Source organism: Aethalodelphis obliquidens, unplaced genomic scaffold (assembly GCF_003676395.1).
Source record: "Aethalodelphis obliquidens isolate GAN/ISIS:26980383/991018 unplaced genomic scaffold, ASM367639v1 scaffold3, whole genome shotgun sequence".
Taxonomy (NCBI): domain Eukaryota; kingdom Metazoa; phylum Chordata; class Mammalia; order Artiodactyla; family Delphinidae; genus Aethalodelphis; species Aethalodelphis obliquidens.
Window position 1 is genome coordinate 27,912,433 of NW_020837947.1, and position 21,063 is coordinate 27,933,495.

The 21,063-nt window shown below is 36.1% G+C and overlaps 1 protein-coding gene across 5 annotated transcripts in view; it reads left to right on the forward strand.

The window, feature by feature from the left end:
- Positions 1-7,306: 7,306 nt before the first annotated feature.
- The window catches only part of HBS1L (HBS1 like translational GTPase), an 82,173-nt gene continuing 68,416 nt past the window's right edge, over positions 7,307-21,063 (forward strand). For 3 of the 5 annotated variants that reach the window (XM_027085844.1, XM_027085854.1, XM_027085869.1), the window contains exons 1-3: positions 7,364-7,536; positions 10,961-11,026; positions 19,242-19,370. In XM_027085844.1, the coding sequence (XP_026941645.1) occupies positions 7,494-7,536; positions 10,961-11,026; positions 19,242-19,370 (238 nt within the window). In that variant the 5' untranslated portion in view covers positions 7,364-7,493. Of the gene's footprint in view, positions 7,537-10,960; positions 11,027-19,241; positions 19,371-21,063 lie in introns of all 5 variants that reach the window. The other 2 variants (XM_027085862.1, XM_027085849.1) reach the window with 2 other exon arrangements.

Consider the following 21,063-nt stretch of genomic DNA (forward strand, 5'->3'; position numbering starts at 1 on the left):
TTGCAGTGAACATTTGTCTGCAACATTTTGTGTGAACATGTGTTTTGTTTCTTTTGGGTATATATAAAAGAGACCTGTAATCTAGAAATTTCTACTCACAGCCTATATTTCCGTATTGTTCACTCTCTCTTTCTCATTCCTTGCAAAAAGTTTCTTTTTATCCTATTGATATTGATGTCTCCAAAGTTATGAAATTCTTCTACCTTACAAACATATTTATTTTATAAGTTATAAATTTACTCAACAATCATTCAACAAAATGTATTTTATTTTTTCCAGTTTTGTACTAGTCACTATATTGAATGCTGGAGATACAAAATAAGCTAAAGGATGTCCTGCTTTTAAGGAATTTATATCTAGCTGGGGAGATGGATAGATACTAACATAGACAATTAGAATATTATTAATATGTGTTATAACAGAGACTACCAGCAGGTACTTTGAGTGTCCAGAGTAGGGGTGCTTATTCTGTGAGAGTCAAGGAAGGCATCACAGAATGTGTGATGCTACTGGGGTTCTCCTGAGTAGTATAAAAGGGCATGAAGATTGAAGGGCATTCTAGGCAGAAAGGGTAGCATCTGCAAATGTCCTGGGGCAGGAGGAGCATGAAACACTAAAAGCAAGAACTATGGTGTAGATTGACTCAGGTAGGGTGGAAGAGTGATGGCAGGTGATGTGTGAAACCAGGCAGCAGTGAAATTACAAAGGATGCCAATGCCTTTCTAAGGATTTAAACTTACTTTGTAAGTAATGTGGCTCCATTGAAAGATTTTAAACTGGAGGATTAGTTATTTTTAGAACACTTAGAACAACATGAACTTGAAAAAGTGAATCTTATAAAGAATTCCTGAACCATATTTACTGTCATATTTTATGACAAAATGCTTGACAGTTAGACAGCCCAGGATTGGTGGTTGAAAGAACTTACCTGTGTAGGAAGGTTTTGCCCTCGCATTATTGTTTTGCTGGTATTCCCCAATGAGTGTAATTCACATCTAAATGTAGAACACTTTGACTTCTATTTTGTTCTTGTAGAGAATCATTCTGCCTTATGAAGTTCAGGACCCCACCATTACCTTTTCAAAGTTTTGATATGTTCTGCATTAAGCTCTATAATACCACATAGAAATTTTAAAATCACCCACTGAATTTCTTTGAAGATCTCTTTCAGCTTCCCTGAACACCTTCTTGTTTGTTTAGTTATGCTGTCAATGCTTCTGTCAAACAAGGAATCCCTGGATGGCCTCAAGCCCTTTGGGGGAAAAGCTTTATCTTGATGTAGCACCTATTCACTGGATCTTGCCAGTTTTCACTCATCTATGTGCATGTTTAAAAAAAAGAGAGGGGGCTTCCCCGGTGGCGCAGGGGTTGGGAGTCCGCCTGCCGATGCGGGGGAAGCGGGTTCGTGCCCCGGTCCGGGAGGATCCCGCGTGCCGCGGAGCGGCTGGGCCCGTGGGCTGTGGCCGCTGAGTCTGTGCGTCAGGAGCCTGTGCTCCGCGGCGGGAGGGGCCGCAATGGTGAGGAGCCCGCGTACTGCAAAAAAAAAAAAAAAAAAAAAAAAAAAAAAAAAAAAGAGAGAGAGAGAGAGGAAGAAAGTAAGAAAGAAAATAAATGAAAGAAAAAAGGAAAGAAGAGAAAAAAATGAATAATACACGAAGATAGGGGAAGTTCCATAGAGGAGGGTAAGAATATCATTAGGTCAGACAGAGGGTTACGTAACTAATTTAGAAGGTCAGTAGGAAAATTGTCACCTGTTTATAGTTTTACAGATATTTGGTAATAATAAAGATGAATAGATGTACATTATTAATGTGTAATCATAATCACAGAACTGCAAAGGACCCCAAAAGGATCCTCTACCTACAAATGTTGTTTTACATTTTGGACTATAGGCCATACTTTCCTAGGCATTTAATTAGAAAACTCTAGACTTTTCTCACATGCTGTGTCTACTGTCACAATTACAATGATTCTCCCTCTCTTCCAACTCTTCCTTTCTTAATGAGTAAGAGTAATTCCTTTATTTCTTTTTAAGAAGTATGGAGTACAGAAGTCACCATAATGTATTTTCCAAAATTCCTATGAATATTTAAGTAGGTGCCAAAGTAGTGTTGTTTCAGCAACAATAGAAAATTCTAAATTTCAGTCTAAATTGATTGGTTTAGAATAGAAAACAGAAAACAAACTGCATTCTGGGAAATATTGATATATTACCAAATGAATTCTAACCCAGATATATCAAAGTTCTTAGTTGTTATATATATCTTAAAAATTGGACACTAAGAGGGTATAAAGGAAACATTTGAAAACTGTATGGTATATATAGTCTCTTATTCTATATCAAAGATAGGCTTGAATATACCAAGGATTTTCCCCCCACTTTTCTTTTTATTTAGTTTTTTTTATAGAGGTATAACTTATGTACTGAAAGGTGCAGATATCTTAAATATACAGCACAATAAAATTTTACATATGTATAAAACCTCCCTTGCTGTTTTTCAGTGCTGTGTATTTTCCTACTAAATGGATATGCCACATTTCATTAATCTAGTCTACTGTTGAAAACATTTGGTTTGTTTACATTTTGGAGCTATTATGAATAAAATTGTTATAAACATTCTTGTACACAAGCACTGATTTTTGTGGAGTCTGTACTTAGATGTGGCATTTCTGGGTCACAAGGCATACAAATGTTTAGTATTTGGCAATGCTGCCGAAAGTTTTCAAAGTGGTTATACTAATTTGCACATGCACTAGCTATGAGACTTCCAACTGCTCCACATCCTCGCCAACGCTTACTATTGTCAGTGCTTCTAATTTTAGTCATTCTGGTAGGGGTACACCCATTATGATTTTATTTGCATTTTTTGATGATGGATGACATTGAGGATGCTCAATGCCCGTTACAGATATTATTTTTTTGTGAAGTGCCTCTTTGGGACTCCTACTCATTTTTAAATTGTTGGGGTTTTGAGGGGGGGTGCATAGGCTTCTTTGTATATTATAGATATGAGTTCTTTGTGAGATATATTTGCTGCAAGTATTTTCTCCTAGGCTGCAACTTGCCTTTTTACTTTCTGAATGTTGTCTTTTGATGAACAGAAGTTCTTAATTTTAATAAAGTTCACTTTATGAATCTTTTCTTTTATGGTTAGTGCTTTCTGTGCACTGATTAAAAATCTTTGCCCCCCTTCATGCTCTAAAGATATTCTCTTATGTTTGTTTGTTTTTTCTACAGTTGTGATGAAACAACTTATTGACAAGACTATCCTCTTCCTTTCTAAACTGCAGTGGTATCTCAGTTGTAAATTAGATGATCACACGTGATGATTTCTTTCTTCACAGTGTTTCAATAGTATATTTGTCTATCCTTATCAGTATCACACTGTTGTACTTACTATGGCATTAAAGCAAGTCTTAGTGATAGTGTAAGTCCTCCAACTTGATTCTTTTCTGAGATTGTCTTGGCTATTCTAGGATCTTTGCAGCTCCATTTTTATTACAGAATATGTCAATATCCATCAAAAAACTTGTAGGATTTGACTAGGATAATATCAAATATAGATTAACTTGGGAGGAATTGACCTGTCTTCCATTTAACATAATAATAGTGACTCTTCCAATCCATGGACATTGTATATTTTTCCATTTAATGTTATTTTATTTTTCTCAGCAATGTTTTCTAGTTTCAGTTTAGGGCTTACCCATTTTTCCTATATTCATCCTAGGTATTTGATATTTTTTATGCTAATATAGCTAATTTATTTTTAATTTTTATTTTCCTACTGTTTTTTCTTATATATATTTTGTGGGTATTGATGGTGCTAAACAACTTATTAATTTTAATAGTTTAATTATATATATTTACCTTGATATTAAAAATATATTATTCACAATAGAATAAAAATATTATGGAATAATTAGAATTAAATCTTCAAAAGTTGTGCAAACAAGTCATTGAAAACCAGAAAGCATTACTGAAAGAAATTAGACATATGATGTGCATGTGTTGAAAGACTGCATGTTTAAAATGTCAATTTTCCCCAAATTGATCTATAGATTCAACAAAATATTAGAGTCCCAGCCAGAATATCTGTAGTAATTGATAACCTCATTTTAAAATTCATATGGAAATGCCAGGGACCTAAAATAGCTAAGAGAATTTTGAAAAAGAAGATGAAATTTGGAGGATTAACATTACCTGATTTTAAGATTTTTGAAGCTACAATAATCATGACAGCATGGTATTGGTGTCAAGCTAGATCAAAAGATCAGTAGATCAATGGAACATAATGGAGAGTCCAGAAATAGACCACACATATATGAATAACAGATTTTTGATAAATATGCAGATGTAATTCAGTGGAGAAAGGACCTTCTTTTCAACAATGGTGCTGGAACCATTGAAAATACATATAAAAAAACAATCTTTGATCCAAACCTTACATTATATACAAAAATCAACTGAAAACAGATCATAAATCTAAATGTAGAACCTAACACTATAACACTTACTTAAAAATAGGAGAAATTTTTTGTAACCTTGGGTTAAGCAAAGGTTTCTTATGTATGAAATCAATAGCACAATCCATTATTAAAAAAAATTGATAAATTGAACTTCCTCAAAACTAACTTCTCCTATTTGAAAGACACTATTAAGAGAATGAAAAGGCCAGTTACAAATTGAAAGAGGTATGTCCAAATTATATATCAAAGAAATTGTATCCAGAATATAAAAAGAACTCTCCAAAGTAAAATTAATATTAACATTAAAAATTGAAAAAAGATTCAAACAGACACTTTACCAAAGAGGATACAGAAATGTCAAACACACATAACATCTTTAGACCATACCAACTGCTGGCAAGGTTGTGAAGAAAATGGAACTATGTTGCTGGTAGGAATGTAAAATATTGCAACCACTTTGGAAAACAGTTTGGCAGTTTCTCAAAAAACTAAAGATAGGGGTTTCCCTGGTGGCGCAGTGGTTGAGAGTCCGCCTGCCAACGCAGGGAACACGGGTTCGTGCCCCGGTCCGGGAAAATCCCACATGCCGCGGAGCGGCTGGGCCCGTGAGCCATGGCCGCTGAGCCTGCGCGTCCGGAGCCTGTGCTCCGCAATGGGAGAGGCCACAGCAGTGAGAGGCCCGCGTACCGCAAAAAAAAAAAAAAAAAACTAAAGATAACATCATATTGATAATCCAACCATTCTGCTCCTAGGTATTGACCCAGGATTAATGTTTATGTCCATACGAAGAGTTGTACATGATTCAAGCACCTACATGGATGAATCTCAAAATTACTATGCTGAGTGAATGAAGCCAGAGAAGAAAATAATACATATTACATGACTTCCTCTATATAAAATTTTATAAAATACGTCCTATATCTATAGCGACAGAAAGGTGATCAGTTTTTGCCTAAGGCCAGGGTGAGGAGGCAGCGAGGTGCAGGAGGGAGAGATAATAAAGATACTTGAGGAAATTTTGCAAATTTGGATAAGTTCATTATCTCGGTTGGGTTGATGGTTTCGCTGGTGAATATATATGTCAAAGCTCATCAAATTGTATATTTTAAATATGTGCAGTTTATTCCTTGTCAATGATTCTTCAATAAAGGTGTTAAAAACTTTATAAGGTAGTTATGCTACTTTCACTTATAATTTTTTAAAAAAATTGATATTAAAATGAATTAGTTGCATAGTTGTTTGTGGTATTTGTTAAATATCTCATAGCAAGATATTATATCTATTATATATTATATCTATCTTTTCAAATTCATTAATTTATTTAGCAAACATTCAAAGTGCCAGACATTAGGGTGCTAGAGAAACAAACTTCCAATTAGTGGGGTAGAGAACTACAATTTACTGAGTACTGAAGGAGTTCAGGGCATGTCACCCTAAAATATGCTTTGGTATATTGATTATTTTGAATTGAAGTAACTTGAGAAACATCAAGAAGGGCTCTCAGGCCTCTTCCTTTCCACCTAAAAGCAGGTCATAAAATTTCCTATGAGAAAACTGTCCTTCCTATACCAGAAGACAGACAAGATACCATCCTTATCAACAGAAGCTAGGAATTGATGCTGAAATGGGTTTGTACAAACTTACTGAAACATCCCTTATCTTCCACTAGTTTTGCTGCCCCTCCCTTGCCCCCAGAATACTTTTCCTAGTCACAATTTACAACCCATAGCCCAAACCTTTGTCTTGTCTGTGTGAAATCCTTCTACAAGGATAATTATTCACAACTCTGTACGTTACATACTATTACTATCTCCATTTTACAGACGAAGAAACAGGCTACAACATAAACATTACCTAAAAGTGTAAACACTTAAGCCATATGAAATTAGCAACTATTTTTGTGTAAAATTTTGTCTTGGAGTTACATTGAACAGCAATGATAGTTAAAAACAAACATTTGGTGGTTAGACACATTCAAACACATGTGTAAGTTACCATTCAAGCCACTTACAAATATGAGTTGAATTTGTATCATTATTTTTTTCCATTATGGATAATAAAAAGCTAAGTAAGCTTTTATTTCTAGAATTTGATATATCACCACTTCAAAAATATAAAACTAAAGTGTAGTTTCTTCAGTAAAATGAGGAGGTTGATTTTTTACATAGCATCATTCACTTTGTGACCTAAGAAATGACGCTTAATAATAGGTTATAGATTTATTCATTAACAACATTCATCACCATTTAAGGCCAGTATCTAAGAAGCTATATTTAGTAATCTTAGCATGTTACTGTGTTGAATGAATGTTCACTGAATCCTCTATGATCTGATGATAATCATTTACATGGCTAAGGGCAGACAGGTGTTTACTAGAGGTATTAATGCAGGATGGAGCACATACATGAAACCACGAATTGCATACACAAATGCATGGTGACCTATTGTAGCCAGGTTCTCAATGAAAATATACCCGTTTATGAAGAGTCTTTTGTTCGCCTTTAAAACTTGGACTAATTCTTATACCAAATGTATACAAGTTTGTTAATGCCCATTAGCGCCTAAGTAGGCCGCAAAGATGAAAGCTGGATAAGACAAGGTTCGTGCTCTTACTGAGCACACAGTCAGCTTTTTCACTAGATTATCAGAAACCAAATTTGGAAAATAATCTGGAACGCCGGCGTAGGTCAAGGATCCCGACTCGAAATATTAAGTCCAAACTAACAAATTATAAGCGGCGTAATTCGTCTCCGGCGAAAGCCCCGTCAGTCAATTTATCTATGGGCGCGGCCTCGCCGAAACGCACCCCTCCCGTGAGCATGAGTGCGCATGCGTTCTCAGAGAGGCGAATGACCCTGAGAGGTTGCCGTACTCAGATAAGACGTCGTGCGTGCGCAGGCGCTCAGCGCTGAGGCCTGCCGGAAGCCAAGATGGCGTATAGGTAATCGGCAGGCCGCAGTTGGCGCTTTGTCAGTATTTGAGCTGGTAGTTTGTAAGCGGCTGTGGCGAACGCCATCTCCGCCGTCATGGCCAGGCATCGGAATGTCCGAGGCTATAACTACGATGAAGGTAGGTGGCAGGGTTATGCCGGGCCGTCATTTTTATCGTTCCAGCCGGGATAGCAGCCGGTTGGCACTCACTTCCATATGTTAGTTTCTCGTCAGTGGTGCCAGGCTGGCGTTCAGAGGAGGCTCATTTGGAGAAAATTACAGGACGCCTGAGCTCCACCGAATGGCGTTGTTTTAAGTAGTGTTTTTTTCCTTCTGAGATTGGTTTTATTTAGGGTAGGGGAGATGCTGCAGGGCCTCATATGGGAAGGACTTTTGAAAAGGTTGGGGTCCGGTGATAGTTACCCACGTAAGCATTATTACCTCTCCCATTGTTTCCCCCCAGGTCGGCTACACACTTTCCTACTTCGAGCTTCTCTCCCCGACCCTCCTTTCAAACAGGCCCATGAAACTTTCTTATTTGTAAAACAAGGATTGACCTAATGCTTACATTCAGCCGTTCTGCTGTAACTCTTAGATTTAAAGGGTAAATCTTGTGTGTTTGTTCCTACACACTTAGTGCAGAACCTGGCTTGAATTAGCTGACTAACTTATTTTCTATGCTTTTCAAGTTAAATTGGAAACTTAGGAGATGGTTGAAAAAAATACATATTAAAAAGGCCCAAAGAGTAAGTTGATCAGATGATCTTGAGGTGTGTACTCAGTTCTTGGTTGGTCATGCTGAATATAAATGTACTTTTTGGGGGAAAAAAAAGTAATATTAGAAGAAAGGGAGCTTCTAAAAGGACTTACTGATTTTAAAAGTGAAATAAAAAAATATGAATGTTGTCCAGAAGTTTAATTTCTATACAGTGGATACTTGTAGGCATCACCAAGCATCACACAAACTAAACTGTAAACAAGTATGAAGGAGTGCAAATGAATAAAGATCTATCACTTTGTTGAGTACAGGGCATGCAGTGTGCTTAGTATATTGGTGGTGGTTATTAGCATTCCCAGCAGATTATTCTAGAACATCAGTATGCTCTAATCATAGCGGAGGGCAGCTAATACCCTTTGCTGCATTTGAAGGCAGTGATCCAGTTAGCCTGGCACGTGTTAGGTTCCTGGTGGTCACTTCAGAATGGAATTCTTTTTCAGTATTGCGGTGGATGTTAAGTATTGCCTGTGGACCACTGTTACCTGAGAAATGACTTTAGCCTGGGAGATATTTTTGCAAATATGCTGTAAAAGACACGAATAGGTCTAATTACTACTTACGCATTTCTTTAATAGATATTTATTATGTCCTCAATCAACATTGAGTGCTTGGAGTACTGTTTGAGCTTTGGGGACCAACAGCAAGGTGTTTGAGGGAGTTTAAAGAGGGAGATACACAAGTAACGGATGATTATGAAGTGCTATGGGAGCTACTTAAGTGAGAACAACTGTTCAGAATGAGTCGGAGGACTTTAAGCAGAACTCGTATGTGAAGGAAGGCATCCTGAAGGAGAGGTGCTTGGCTTGAGGGAGTGAGTGCTAAGTATCTTCTCACCTTAGCCACCCCACATCAGGTGTTCAGATTTCTTTGGAACAGTTGATGACATCATAACCAAGCTGTTCCTATAGCATTGGAGGTCCATCCCCTTTTCTTGCTTGTGAAAGTTCTACTTATTTTAAGTGTCCAGTTTTTTTCTCTTCTCAGTTAAGCTTTCCCTTCTCTCAGATAATAATTTAAAAATTCTCAAAAGTAATATAACTTCACTACAGAGATTTTTTTTTCATTACAGAGATTTTTATGCTCGAAAATCTATTGGCTCCTCTCCTTAACTCTCATTGTGTTCTTCTCTGTAATATGGGTAGTAGTTTACAAGACTGCCTCACCTACTAATTAATAAAAGTCCCAGGAAGGCAAAGCCCATACTTTATTTTTATATTTACTCCATTAGCCAGTACAATGCTTTATGTGCAGCAAATACTCCAAAATATTGTTGAGGAAAAGAACCACTTGACAAAAATCCCAGGAAAGAATTCTCTTTATCTTCTGATACTCTAACACTTTTAGGGTTCATTTCAGTACTGAAAAACTGACCCAGTATAAAAAGATTCTTGTCTTTAATATCCAAATACATTTTTTTGTGAATGGCTTCTCATTTATTTGCTAATATTTTTTATTAAGTCGGGATTGTGATCTAATAATTTATTGAATGTGTAAAAATTTACACATTTTCATCCAATAGTAGCATTTATGTAATTTTTCTTTGCCATAAATATTTGGTCTCAGCCTTTGAACATGCTGTTCCTGCTGCTGCTACATGAATACCCTCAGAAATTAGCTAACTATCCTTTAGAATTGGTTTAAAATATGATATTCCTGGGGATCTTTCCCTAGCCACCCCACTCCCAATTCTGTTTTTGTTGTTCCTATGTGTGTTCCCAGATCATTCTGTATTCTTATGTCTCAAACAGTCGTAATATCGTTTTATAATTGCTCGTTTTCTCGTCTGTCTTCCCTTGTTAGATTTTAGGTTTGTAGAGATCTGGGAATGTGCCTGCCACTCAGTCTTGTACCCCAAATGTCTCTGATAGCCCCTGGCATAGTGTTAGTATTTGTTGAATGAATAAATACACTTATGTAAACATGTTTATGTTCTTTGTGGGATTTTATAGATTGATTCATTAATTTATAATAAAACAAGTATTAATTTATGCCAAGCATGTGTCAGGTAGTTGTCTAGACAGTCTTGCCCTGAAGGAGCTTATAGTCAATGGAGTGAACCAGGTATGGTGCTTTGAAGACATTCAGTTAGAGGAGTGTGCTAGAGAATAAAAGTGGCAGGCAGGGCTTGCTGCTTTACCCGGAGTGGTCAGGGAAGACTTCTGAAATAGATGACATTTGAGCTGGAACCTTAACTAGGAGAAGGAAACAGCGGTAGGAAAATCTGGGCAAAGAGCATATTGTAGTCAGTTTGAAAAAAGGCCAATTAGCTAGAGCAGAGGGGAGTTTAGGATAAGCTGGGTTTTGTGCATTACCTAGCTTTACATGAAGAAAAACTGCCTTCATGGTCTGATTGTATACCCTGCGCTAGTCAGTTGTATGGAAAATAAATGTTTTGCTTAGAGCAGGCATCTGGTGAAAAAATGGATGGAAGGCTTATTTCAGATTTTTGCCAATACTGGAAGGACAATTCAAGTACATGGGGTATGGGATTATTCTTTGATCACACGAAGTGAAAACTTGGAAAAACTTCTTAAAACTCAATTAGCTTAAAAATCTAAAAACATGTATGTCTTTATAAATATAGAAAGTCAGTAAATAACTACTTTGGGTAGAATTTTTAGAATTTTTTTTGAAAAGTGGACATTCTAAGTTCCTTTAATTTAGATGAACAATTTAATTAATTTAATTTAATTTATTTCGGAGAGAATTCAGATGTTTCCTCATTAATAACTAAGAATATAAAAAGAACTTGTAAGTGAATTTATCTCTTGTATTTTTATTTTAGATTTTGAAGATGATGATCTCTATGGCCAGTCTGTAGAGGATGATTATTGTATTTCACCATCAACAGGTGAATTTTTAAAAATAATTTGATTTTCATTATTTGGGTATTTAAAAATGTTAAGTAAATGTTATTGTCATTCTAGGACAAGCATGTTCCAGGAGACTGTTATATTATGTACCCTTTAGAAAGATAATTGTATGTGAACTTTAAAGGTATATAAAATAATTTCTTAACTTACAAATGGAATTTAAAATTTTGATTCCATCATTTGACTTTAAACAGTTTGAAGAAAATTCTGAAAACTATGGTTTTCCGATATTCTTTGCAGCATGCAATTAATCTGAATTGACTAAAATGGTAATTTAGTCAATAATGCAAATCTAAAACTTCTGAAGGAAGACAGCAGTTAATTTTATATTCCCAGGAAAATCTTGAATATTAGAAACACTGAAGTGTTATGCATAGACTTCCCTTCATACAGTACTTTATCTACTGTAAATAAACCAAATACATGTAATTCAAACTTCTGATGGAACTGCAAAGTGATTTAGAGTTCAAATTCCTGTAGGATTCCAAATAAGAGCTGCATCTTCTGTCTCATTTGCTGAAAAATTTCTTCTTTGCGACCATATAACAAAAACATTTCCTATGTTCTTTACAGCAGAGACAGTGTCTTTATATATATATATATATATATATATTTTTAAAGTCTTTATTGGAGTATAATTGCTTTACAGTGCTGTGTTAGTTTCTGCTTTACAACATAGTGAATCAGCTATACATATACATATATCCCCATATTTCCTCCCTCTTTTGTGTCTCCCTCCCACCCTCCCTGTCCCACCCCTCTAGGTGGTCACAAAGCACCCAGCTGCTATGTGGCTGCTTCCCACTAGCTATCTATCTTACGTTTGGTAGTGTATATATGTCCACACCACTCTCTGACTTTGTCCCAGCTTACCCTTCTCCCTCACTGTGTCCTCAAGTCCATTCTCTACGTCTGCATCTTTATTCCTGTCCTGCCCCTAGGTTCTTCAGAACCTTTTTTTTTTAGATGCCATATATATGTGTTAGCATACAGTATGTGTTTTTCTCTTTCTGACTTACTTCACTCTGTATGACAGACTCTGGGTCCATCCACCTCACTACAAATAACTCAATTTCATTTCTTTTTATGGCTGAGTAATATTCCATTGTATATATGTGCCACATCTTCTTTATCCATTCATCTGTTGATGGACACTTAGGTTGCTTCCATGTCCTGGCGATTGTAAATAGTGCTGCAGTGAACATTGTGGTACATGAGAGACAGTGTCTTTGATCCAGACCTTTTCTCACTAATTTCCCTAAAAATGCGTTTGTCTTCAAATTTTAGCCTACTCCATAAACAGTTGGTTAAAATGCCTTGATAAATTTTACTATGCCATAAAAGCGGGTACAGTTACATATAGCTATGTACAGCATAAATATAATTCATAAAACTCACTTTCCACAAGTTGGAAGGTTTAATATAGTAATTAAAATTTCTATCAATGTGCCTTGTCTTTAATAACTTATCGTCTCCTGAGCTGTTTTGTGAACCTGCTTTATGCCTCCTCTTAGTCTCTGAAGACCAACTATGTCCCTTCTGACTTTTTAGAATTTCTTTTTCTTTATAAAGGCATATGTGCTCTAGAAGTTGTCATAGCACCTCTACTCTTCCTGTCATCTTTTTTCCTGTTAACTTATTACTCTGTAATGCATCTAGCTCTTTATGTGTACTTTAATCATTTAGCCTAACTAATCAGAGCCTTTCTTCTCTTCCTTTAGTGTTACACTGTTATCAGTCACGATTTTATTAGAAGATAGAAATTACACCAGTTGTTTTGCCAGAGATTCTAATGTAAAAAGTTGTTAACTAGGTATTAGAGACAAAAAATGCAAACCAAAATATCAAGGAGGTAGTAACTTTAGGAAGCATTTATCATCTCTAGTTCCTAGGGGAACCAATGGACAAGGTTGAAGCCAACCTTTAGAATCTGGTGGGAGGCTCCTTTGAGCTGGGACCTAGCTGTGTAACAAGAGGGTTCTGCTTTGTTGCTTTGCCATTGAAGTTCAGAGGAGGGACTGTAGAGCTGGGACTGAGACCTGGGGAGGGGATGCTCTGTGGCTGGTGTCTCTGAAGGGACACTGTGAAGCTGGGCTTCAGCCTTTTGAAGAGGGAATTCTAGCGGGCTGTATGATCATGGTTGAAGCTGGTTCTGGGAGTTTTGGAAAAACTGCAAACTGATATAAATTGCAGTTACTGGAACAAATGATTTCTGCAAGATGAAGTGTTGCTGGGGTGATGGTGACCAGATAAGAAACAAAAAGGAAAGGAGCATGTGTGTTCCTCTTCCAGCCTTCCAGTCTCCCTTTAGCATCTGCCTGTTGGCTCATCCTAAAAGGGAGCCAGCTGTCATAGAAGAAATGTGCTTTGCAGACTTCAACCCCAGCGTCACAGAGCAGAGTAAAGAGACTGGGTTAGAAGCTGAGAGGCGGCTTAATCAGCATTCCTTTAAAGCTTCTTATTCAGTGATTCAAAAAGACCATATTTTGTAGGGATTAGGATAAAAGAAATTTCAGTTTTTCCAAGGAACCTCCCAGGCACTTGTCATTTGCAGTGTGTTAAAAAAACTCTATGGGTTAACCTTTTGGGGTGCCTACAGTTCATTATCATCAGTTGACAAGGTGACAAAGTAATGTCTGGTAGCACTAACTAGTGTTACAAGTGAAGTAAAGGTCATGGCATGTTCATGAAACTGAGAAGGTGATGTGGGTGTGATAATTAGATTTGAGTTTTTAAAAAAAATCTCATATAATAGAGACTGGATTGAAGGTGGTACATAAGTGGTTGTAGATAGAGTAGTTAGGAGACTATTATACTAATCTAGAGGAGATGAGGCTATTTCAGGACTGTGTTCTCAGAATGTGGTCCATGTATCATTTGCATTACTTGAGGATTTGTTCGAAAAGTAATTCTGGGCCCCACCCCGTAGTCAGAAACTCTTGAGGGTGGGACACAGCTACTGCTTTGAGAACCATTTGTTTAGGACAGGGGTGACAGCAGGGGATTTGCAGATAGATTCAAGAGATAATTGCAGGAGCTAAGGTCTACTTGGAAGTTGGTTGACTATGGCTTGCACAAGGAAACCTTCATAGGGAGAGGGACTACTGAAAGACATCTTAATATTGCAGATTAATGCATTCATTTATCTAGGCTTGTCTAAATAAATCATGCTTAACCTTCAGTAATGAGCTAACACTACACAAGGTCAGGCATTCTGAAGGTGTTTTTCTGAGATTTGCTTTTATGGCCTACCTTTCTTGAGGTCATAGTTTATCCCTTGTCTCTCACAGCCCTTGATATGTGTCTTGTCTGTGGTTCATATTCAGGACAGACTGACTCTTTGAGAGTTACTTTTGTATATACTCCAGGAAGTCAACCGACTTTATCAAAGCATGAGATAGTTAAATGGTTTTGACTTTCTTCTGTGACAAACTGGTATTTTTAACAAAAGCATGTAGTTTTGGATTTTTAAATTTTCCAGAACATGTATAAAGTAGTAGTAATATCAGATCAGACACTTTTCCTCTTCAGTGGTATATTTTTCCAAGCAATTTTCAATTAAAAGTGAATAGTTTTAGAAGGATACTTTCTGTTCTTAAAGAAGCAGCTAATGTCATCGAAGAGATGATTGAATTCATGGTCTAATGAATTCTGGTAATTGAATGACTTTATCAATTAATAGGAGTTTCTCTAAATTTTATTATGTATTTTTTTAACTCTGCTAAGCACAGTTTTCTTGATGGAAAGGTGATTTCTAAATGTTGTTGCTTTTTTTTTTTCTTTAGAAAGATTGACTTTGATGCTGAATATTGAACATACATTAGGGAGCTGGTGATAGCAAAAAGAGCCTATAAATAAAACTTTAAACAGTTACAAATCTTGTTTCAACTAATATAATTAGAAGTGGTAAAAGATAAACTGAAGCATATTAACATTTTTAAGAGTTTATTTGAGCAGATATCAGTTTGAATCAGGTAGCTCCAAACTGGAAGTGGTTAGGAGCACTCCACCAACAGGAGCTGGGGCAAGGTTTTTATAGAGAAGACATGAAGCAAAGCAAGGAAATTATTTGGTTGGCTGCAGCTTAACCCATTACATTATTTGGGGGAGAGTAGTTGGCTTTCTGTGATTGGTTGTTCTTAGTCCTGAGGCCTTTGCAGGATTGACTCTGGATTGGTTTTCCCTTTGCAACCAAGGCGTTAGAGCCACTTCAGTCTCATGGCCACCTTGTATGATTAATTTAACAGTAGTTAACCTTATTCAGTCCATTCCATGTTAATTTATTGAGCATCAATTAACATGTAAGGAAGCTTGTTAAAAGTTCCCTTCAAATGACAGTATGGTGGGTAAAGAAGTAGTCCTGCCTGAAGGAGTCTGGAAAGGCTTCTGGAAGGAGGTGGGATTGGGACTGGTAAATTTGGGAGTGAGAATGGCATCCTAGAGAGGAAACAACAGTGCTTGAGCAGTGGCCTCTAAGTGAGGCATGTTTGGGAAGACTCACATGATTAATGCAGTTGCAGCACAAAGAGGGCTCAGAAAGGAAATAGCCAAATTGTGGAAGATGGTTTTTAATTTTAGGTGTGTAGTTTTAGCTTATTGAAGGTTTTTTAGTTAAGGGGGTCATGTTTTAGGAAAGTAACTGATGACAGTATACAAAGTGGACTACATCTGGGATAGATGAAAGGGGAGACTTGTAGGCTCTTTCCTACCTTCCCTGATGATACCAGTCAGCTGGGAGTAATTGTAAAAATAGAGATTCCCTGCCCCATTCCAACACCACTTAACCAGAACCTCCAGGGGAAGAAGCCTAGAAAGCTGTATCTTTAATGAGTGCCTCACATGATTTTTATTTTAAGATGTTTAGGAAGCAATATTAGGCAATTGCAGAGTCAGGTTTTGAATTCTCTGAATTTTTATGTTTAGCAAAATGCTTTAAATTGTAAAAGTCACTATGGGTGTCCAATTTTTCAGAAAGCATTTCTGTCAAAGTTTGTGATTAAATTTTTAGAAAAGAAGAGCACTTTATATTTATCCTTTTCTCTCCATTGCTTTTCTCTCACTCTTTTTTATCATATTTGTTGCCTTTTGGCTCTCATTTCAACTTCAGAGATCTGGATACTTCTTTTTTCCCCAGCAACTATTTTCCCTGGGGAATTTTCCTACCCACCATGCCTCTGCACTCCTGGGCAAATCCAACCATCATTTACTTCTAAAACAATGGCCACAGTTTCTGAGTTGGATTTGTATGTGGGAGGGGGTGGGAAGCCTCCAGGAAGAATAGCTTCTTGGGGGTAGAGTAGAATTCTGGATTTTGATAACTTCCTTTTTCCCTGTCAGTATTTCCTAAGTGAAAATTGTTCACGGACGTATCTGATTTCTTCTCTCACTTAATTTTTTTTTTTTTTTTTTTGCGGTACGCGGGCCTCTCACTGTTGTGGCCTCTCCCGTTGCAGAGCACAGGCTCCGGACGTGCAGGCTCAGTGGCCATGGCTCACGAGCCCAGCCACTCCGCGGCATGTCGGATCTTCCCAGACCGGGGCACGAACCCGTGTCCCCTGCATCGGCAGGTGGACTCTCAACCACTGCGCCACCAGGGAAGCCCACTCACTTAATTTTTGATTTGTCTTAGGTTTTTCCTCACAGTTCAGAGCTATGAGAGAAAGTTGGGGAAAGTATATTTGTTACTTTTAGGCTAAACTGAATAGTTAATTACAGCCAGGAAAGTAGTTTGAAAATCATCAGGCACAAAATGGCCTGGTTTACATTTTTTAATGCTACCACATTTTATTGTATCTAAAATACCATGGATTGTAAGACATATTGTTATTTTACGTACCACTTAAAAAATAATCAGCTGTCAGTCTAAGTATTATATAATACTAAGATGCCATTTGATTGTAAGACATCCCTCATTCTGAGATTTTTAACATATGAAAAAAGTGGTCATCTTAGAAAATCTGTGAAACAGGATATTTTTCCTGCTGTTTAACCATGTTGACTTTATAATGGCAGTATTGTATTTTACTTGCACAAGAGGGAGGGAAAATAGTGATATGTATATAGCATAATATGTACATTTTTGAAAAACCTTGTGGTCTTTAAAATTGTATACTAAAAAATAGCAAAACCTCTGGGAAAAAATAGGATCATAACAGACCACTCAGCCCGTAAAGTATCAATACTAATAAACCAGTAATCATCTAATAAAAATGCTTGCACATTTGGAAAGTTACATTAACTTCCTAATAAAGATATATTCCAATATATATGGGACTTTACATTTAACAAAAAGGTAGAAGCTTGATAGAGGTGTAAGGAAGAGTTGAAACTAATGAGTAATGTTGCAAAGGCAAAATACTCACAGGTCCTAGAGAGCCAAGCGGTAAGCATGCACAAAACAGGACACATGGCCAGATGGAGCCAAGAGGAAGAATGTGGGGCTATCTGGCATTAAAGTACAATTCCAATTACAGTATAATGTTCTATGGTTGGTGTTACTGAACTTTGTATTTGCATTACAAAGTGTTGGGGGGGAAATCTCATAAACCAAAGCAACTTGAATGTTACTGTCATCATTCCCCTGTTGACCATTTGATATAAACTAGTTTATGTTAAGGAAACATGCATTATAGCAGAATAGATTAAATTCTCTCAACTGCTCTTTATATGTCTTATTCTGTTCTCCTTGTTCAGGATGTCTTCCACCTCTTCTTCAGTTTTTCTGATGTTCTTGCCTTCTTTATTATAACTGCTCTAGTCTTCAGTGATTACTTAATCTTCTATGCTTCTGTAGCACTTGTCATCTGTACTACTCATTTGGCTTTATAAAATATGTCATTACCTTTTCTTTTTTTGCCTTTCCTGCTAATCTGTAAGGCCATCATTGATTTATACTATAAATAAGTAGCACTTACGCCATGACCGTCTGAGTATAGGTGTTACCCTTAAGTCATAGTATTTTCTATTGTCTATATATGTGTTATCTTTACATTTTGAATGCAGTTAGAGATTCCCTTTCATGAATAGTGCCTTCCTGAAAACATGCACAAAAGTCAAATGTGGGAACTCTGAGCAATAGACATACATGTTATGTGCTCTTCCAGAAAGCTAAATAATATAAAATCCTTGATAACACCTTGCCTTTAGAATACTGTATTGATGTTTTTATCCTTCTTAAACTTATTCTTTAATTTTATTCCTTGGCAATTGAACACATTCTCCAGGACTTGAGTTCAGTGGGCATCCAGTTGACGTGGAAGAGTGAACACTTTGGGCATTCATGATGATTCTCTCCTTTGCTCACACGTATTTCGTGTATGATACTCAAGCATATGTTGGCACTTTGATATTTTGTCTTTCTACCTATTAATGAAAAATATAATGCCCAGTTATATATTGAGTAATGACACTGCCAATACTGCAGAGTAGCACAGACTTCTGTCTGAAAGTCAAAGTTAGGTATATGACATTAATATACAGTCTCAGTGTATGATTGAAGTATAAACTGTTTAAAAGTTAAGGCCTATGGGGACTTCCTGGGCGGTCCAGTGGTTAAGACTTCGCCTTCCAATGCAGTGGGTTCGATTCCTGGTTGGGGAGCTAAGATCCCACATGCCCTGTGGCCAAAAAACCAAAACATAAAACAGAAGCAATGTTGTAACAGATTCACTAAAGGCTTTAAAAATGGTCCACATCAAAAAAAAATCTTAAAAAAAAAATAGTTAAGGCCTATGATTTTGGTCAACTCTTGGGTTCAGGCAAAATTAGTAGTTCTTGGAAAGTGAAAATCTAGTCTGTTTTTGGTATTTTTTAATTATGCAAATGAACAAATTTGATATGAGGTTTAAAGTATTTGTATCAAAGAAACAATTTCAGAGAAGATGGAATAGCAGGCAAGGATTAGGAAAGATAATTTTTGAAAACTGTGGAGAAAGTAAGCTCAGTGTTTATGAGATAGAAGGAAAGAAGGGAGACAATTATAAGAGGCTAGTGAATGGTTAGGTTAGTAAGGACATTTGAGCAGAATTTGGGTGTGATATGTTTTGTCTTTGTTTTCATCCATTATTATAAATGTGGGCAAATGGCTGTAGGTGGTAGGTCAGAATCTTTGATTTTTATTTTAACTGTTGTTAAAGAAAAAAGTTAATGGGAAATGGCTATAGTACAACATTCTTTAATCATTGTATATTCTAGCTGCTCAGTTTATTTACTCACGACGTGACAGACCTTCAGTTGTTGAACCTGTAGAAGAATATGATTATGAAGATTTGAAAGAGTCCTCCAATTCTCTTTTGAACCATCAGCTAAGCGGAATTGATCAAGGTATAGTAAAAAGTAGTCTATCTATGTTTCTTATCTGAAAATGATTAATAATCAGTTTACCGGAAATTATCAATTTTATTTTTCATAATAATGATCGTGGGTAGTAATGGTATGAACTACCATTATATCTTATATCTTCAAGGAAAATTTACATTTTATTATATTTTGTGAGGACTAGATGGTTAACAGTATGGTTGAAAAATTGTGTGGCTGTTATTTAATAACTGGAATTTTTTATTGAAATCTCCTTAGGAGAGAAACTTCAATGATTTGTTTTCTTTTAGCAATATTTATTGTTTCATAAGCTCTATGTAGAGCTTATGGTTAGATTACAGAAGCTCATTTCCTTGCAAAATGTTAGGTTCCAAAAGTCTGGTTTTTATTAAAAAAAAAAATTAAGTCTGAAGTAATACTATACAGTGTCCTGATTGGTCACAGTCATGTAAATTAAGTTTCAAGGTAGAACTCGTAAATGGTAATGGCATTGGTTCTGAGTTTGCTTCTTTTTAGTTCTCTTAAACATTTTAACAAAGATATATTATATTTTGGTTTTTGCCTTTTATAAATAAATTTCAAATATGACATTGTTTCAAACATACTACTCAAGCTATAGATTGATGAACAATGTAGTAGACCTAAAATCACCAAGTATAACAGTAATGCCATCCGTTGGTAATGAGTAGGGCTGAGCTGATTTGCTCTTTCTGTGGAGTGTGGCTTTGTTCTAGAAATGTTTTTAAATTGAAAATTTATAACAATTTAAAAATAGGAAGGGGGGAGTATATGAATCTGAGAGCTGATCTTTGAATAAATTGGTAAAATATATGTCAGCTGCTAGCCAAATCAAGAAAAATGGAGGAAGCACAAATATACAAAATTAGAAAGTGGAAAGGGAAACAACAGAGAATTAAAAAATTCATCAACTCGGCAAATACATTTGTCAATCTGGATAAAAGTTTGTAGAGGAGCTGCTGTATAAATTCCTTGATAGTTTCTATTATATTTTTAAAGACTGTGTTATAGTTGTCATTGTCGGGGGAGAGGGTAGGAATAAAGTAGAATCTCTGCTGTGCCTCAGAATGATTAAGGAGGTATGAAATTCAGAGTTATGTTTGAGAATGAAAGTTAATCATTCCCACCTGACATATGTGAGTAACTGCATGATAACAATAATGATTGTAGCTCACCTCTACTAACTGCTTTCTGGGTATTGTTCTAAGTGCTGTTCAGGTAATTGCATATTTAGTCTTCATAACAACCTTATGAGGTAGGCCAGGTATTGTCTTCATTTTACAGGGGAAAAAAATGAGACGCAAAGTTACTTGGCTGAAGTTGCACCAGCTAGTAAGTGGCATTAGGATATGAACCAAGACAGCCTGACTCTGTATGTCTACTCTTTGTGTATGTGTAGACAACAGTTACTATAATTAATTAGAAGAGGCCCTGATGCTAGCTATATACTAAGTATTCTTAGTATTACTATACTAAGTAGTATTACTATATTAATATAGTAGTATAATAGTAGTATTAGTAGTATAATAATAGTATAATAGTATAATATTATAATAGTATAATAATAATAATATTACTATACTAATAGTATATACTATATATATACTATATACTATACTATAGTATACTATTAGTATATAGTATATACTTATATATACTATATACTATATATACTATATAT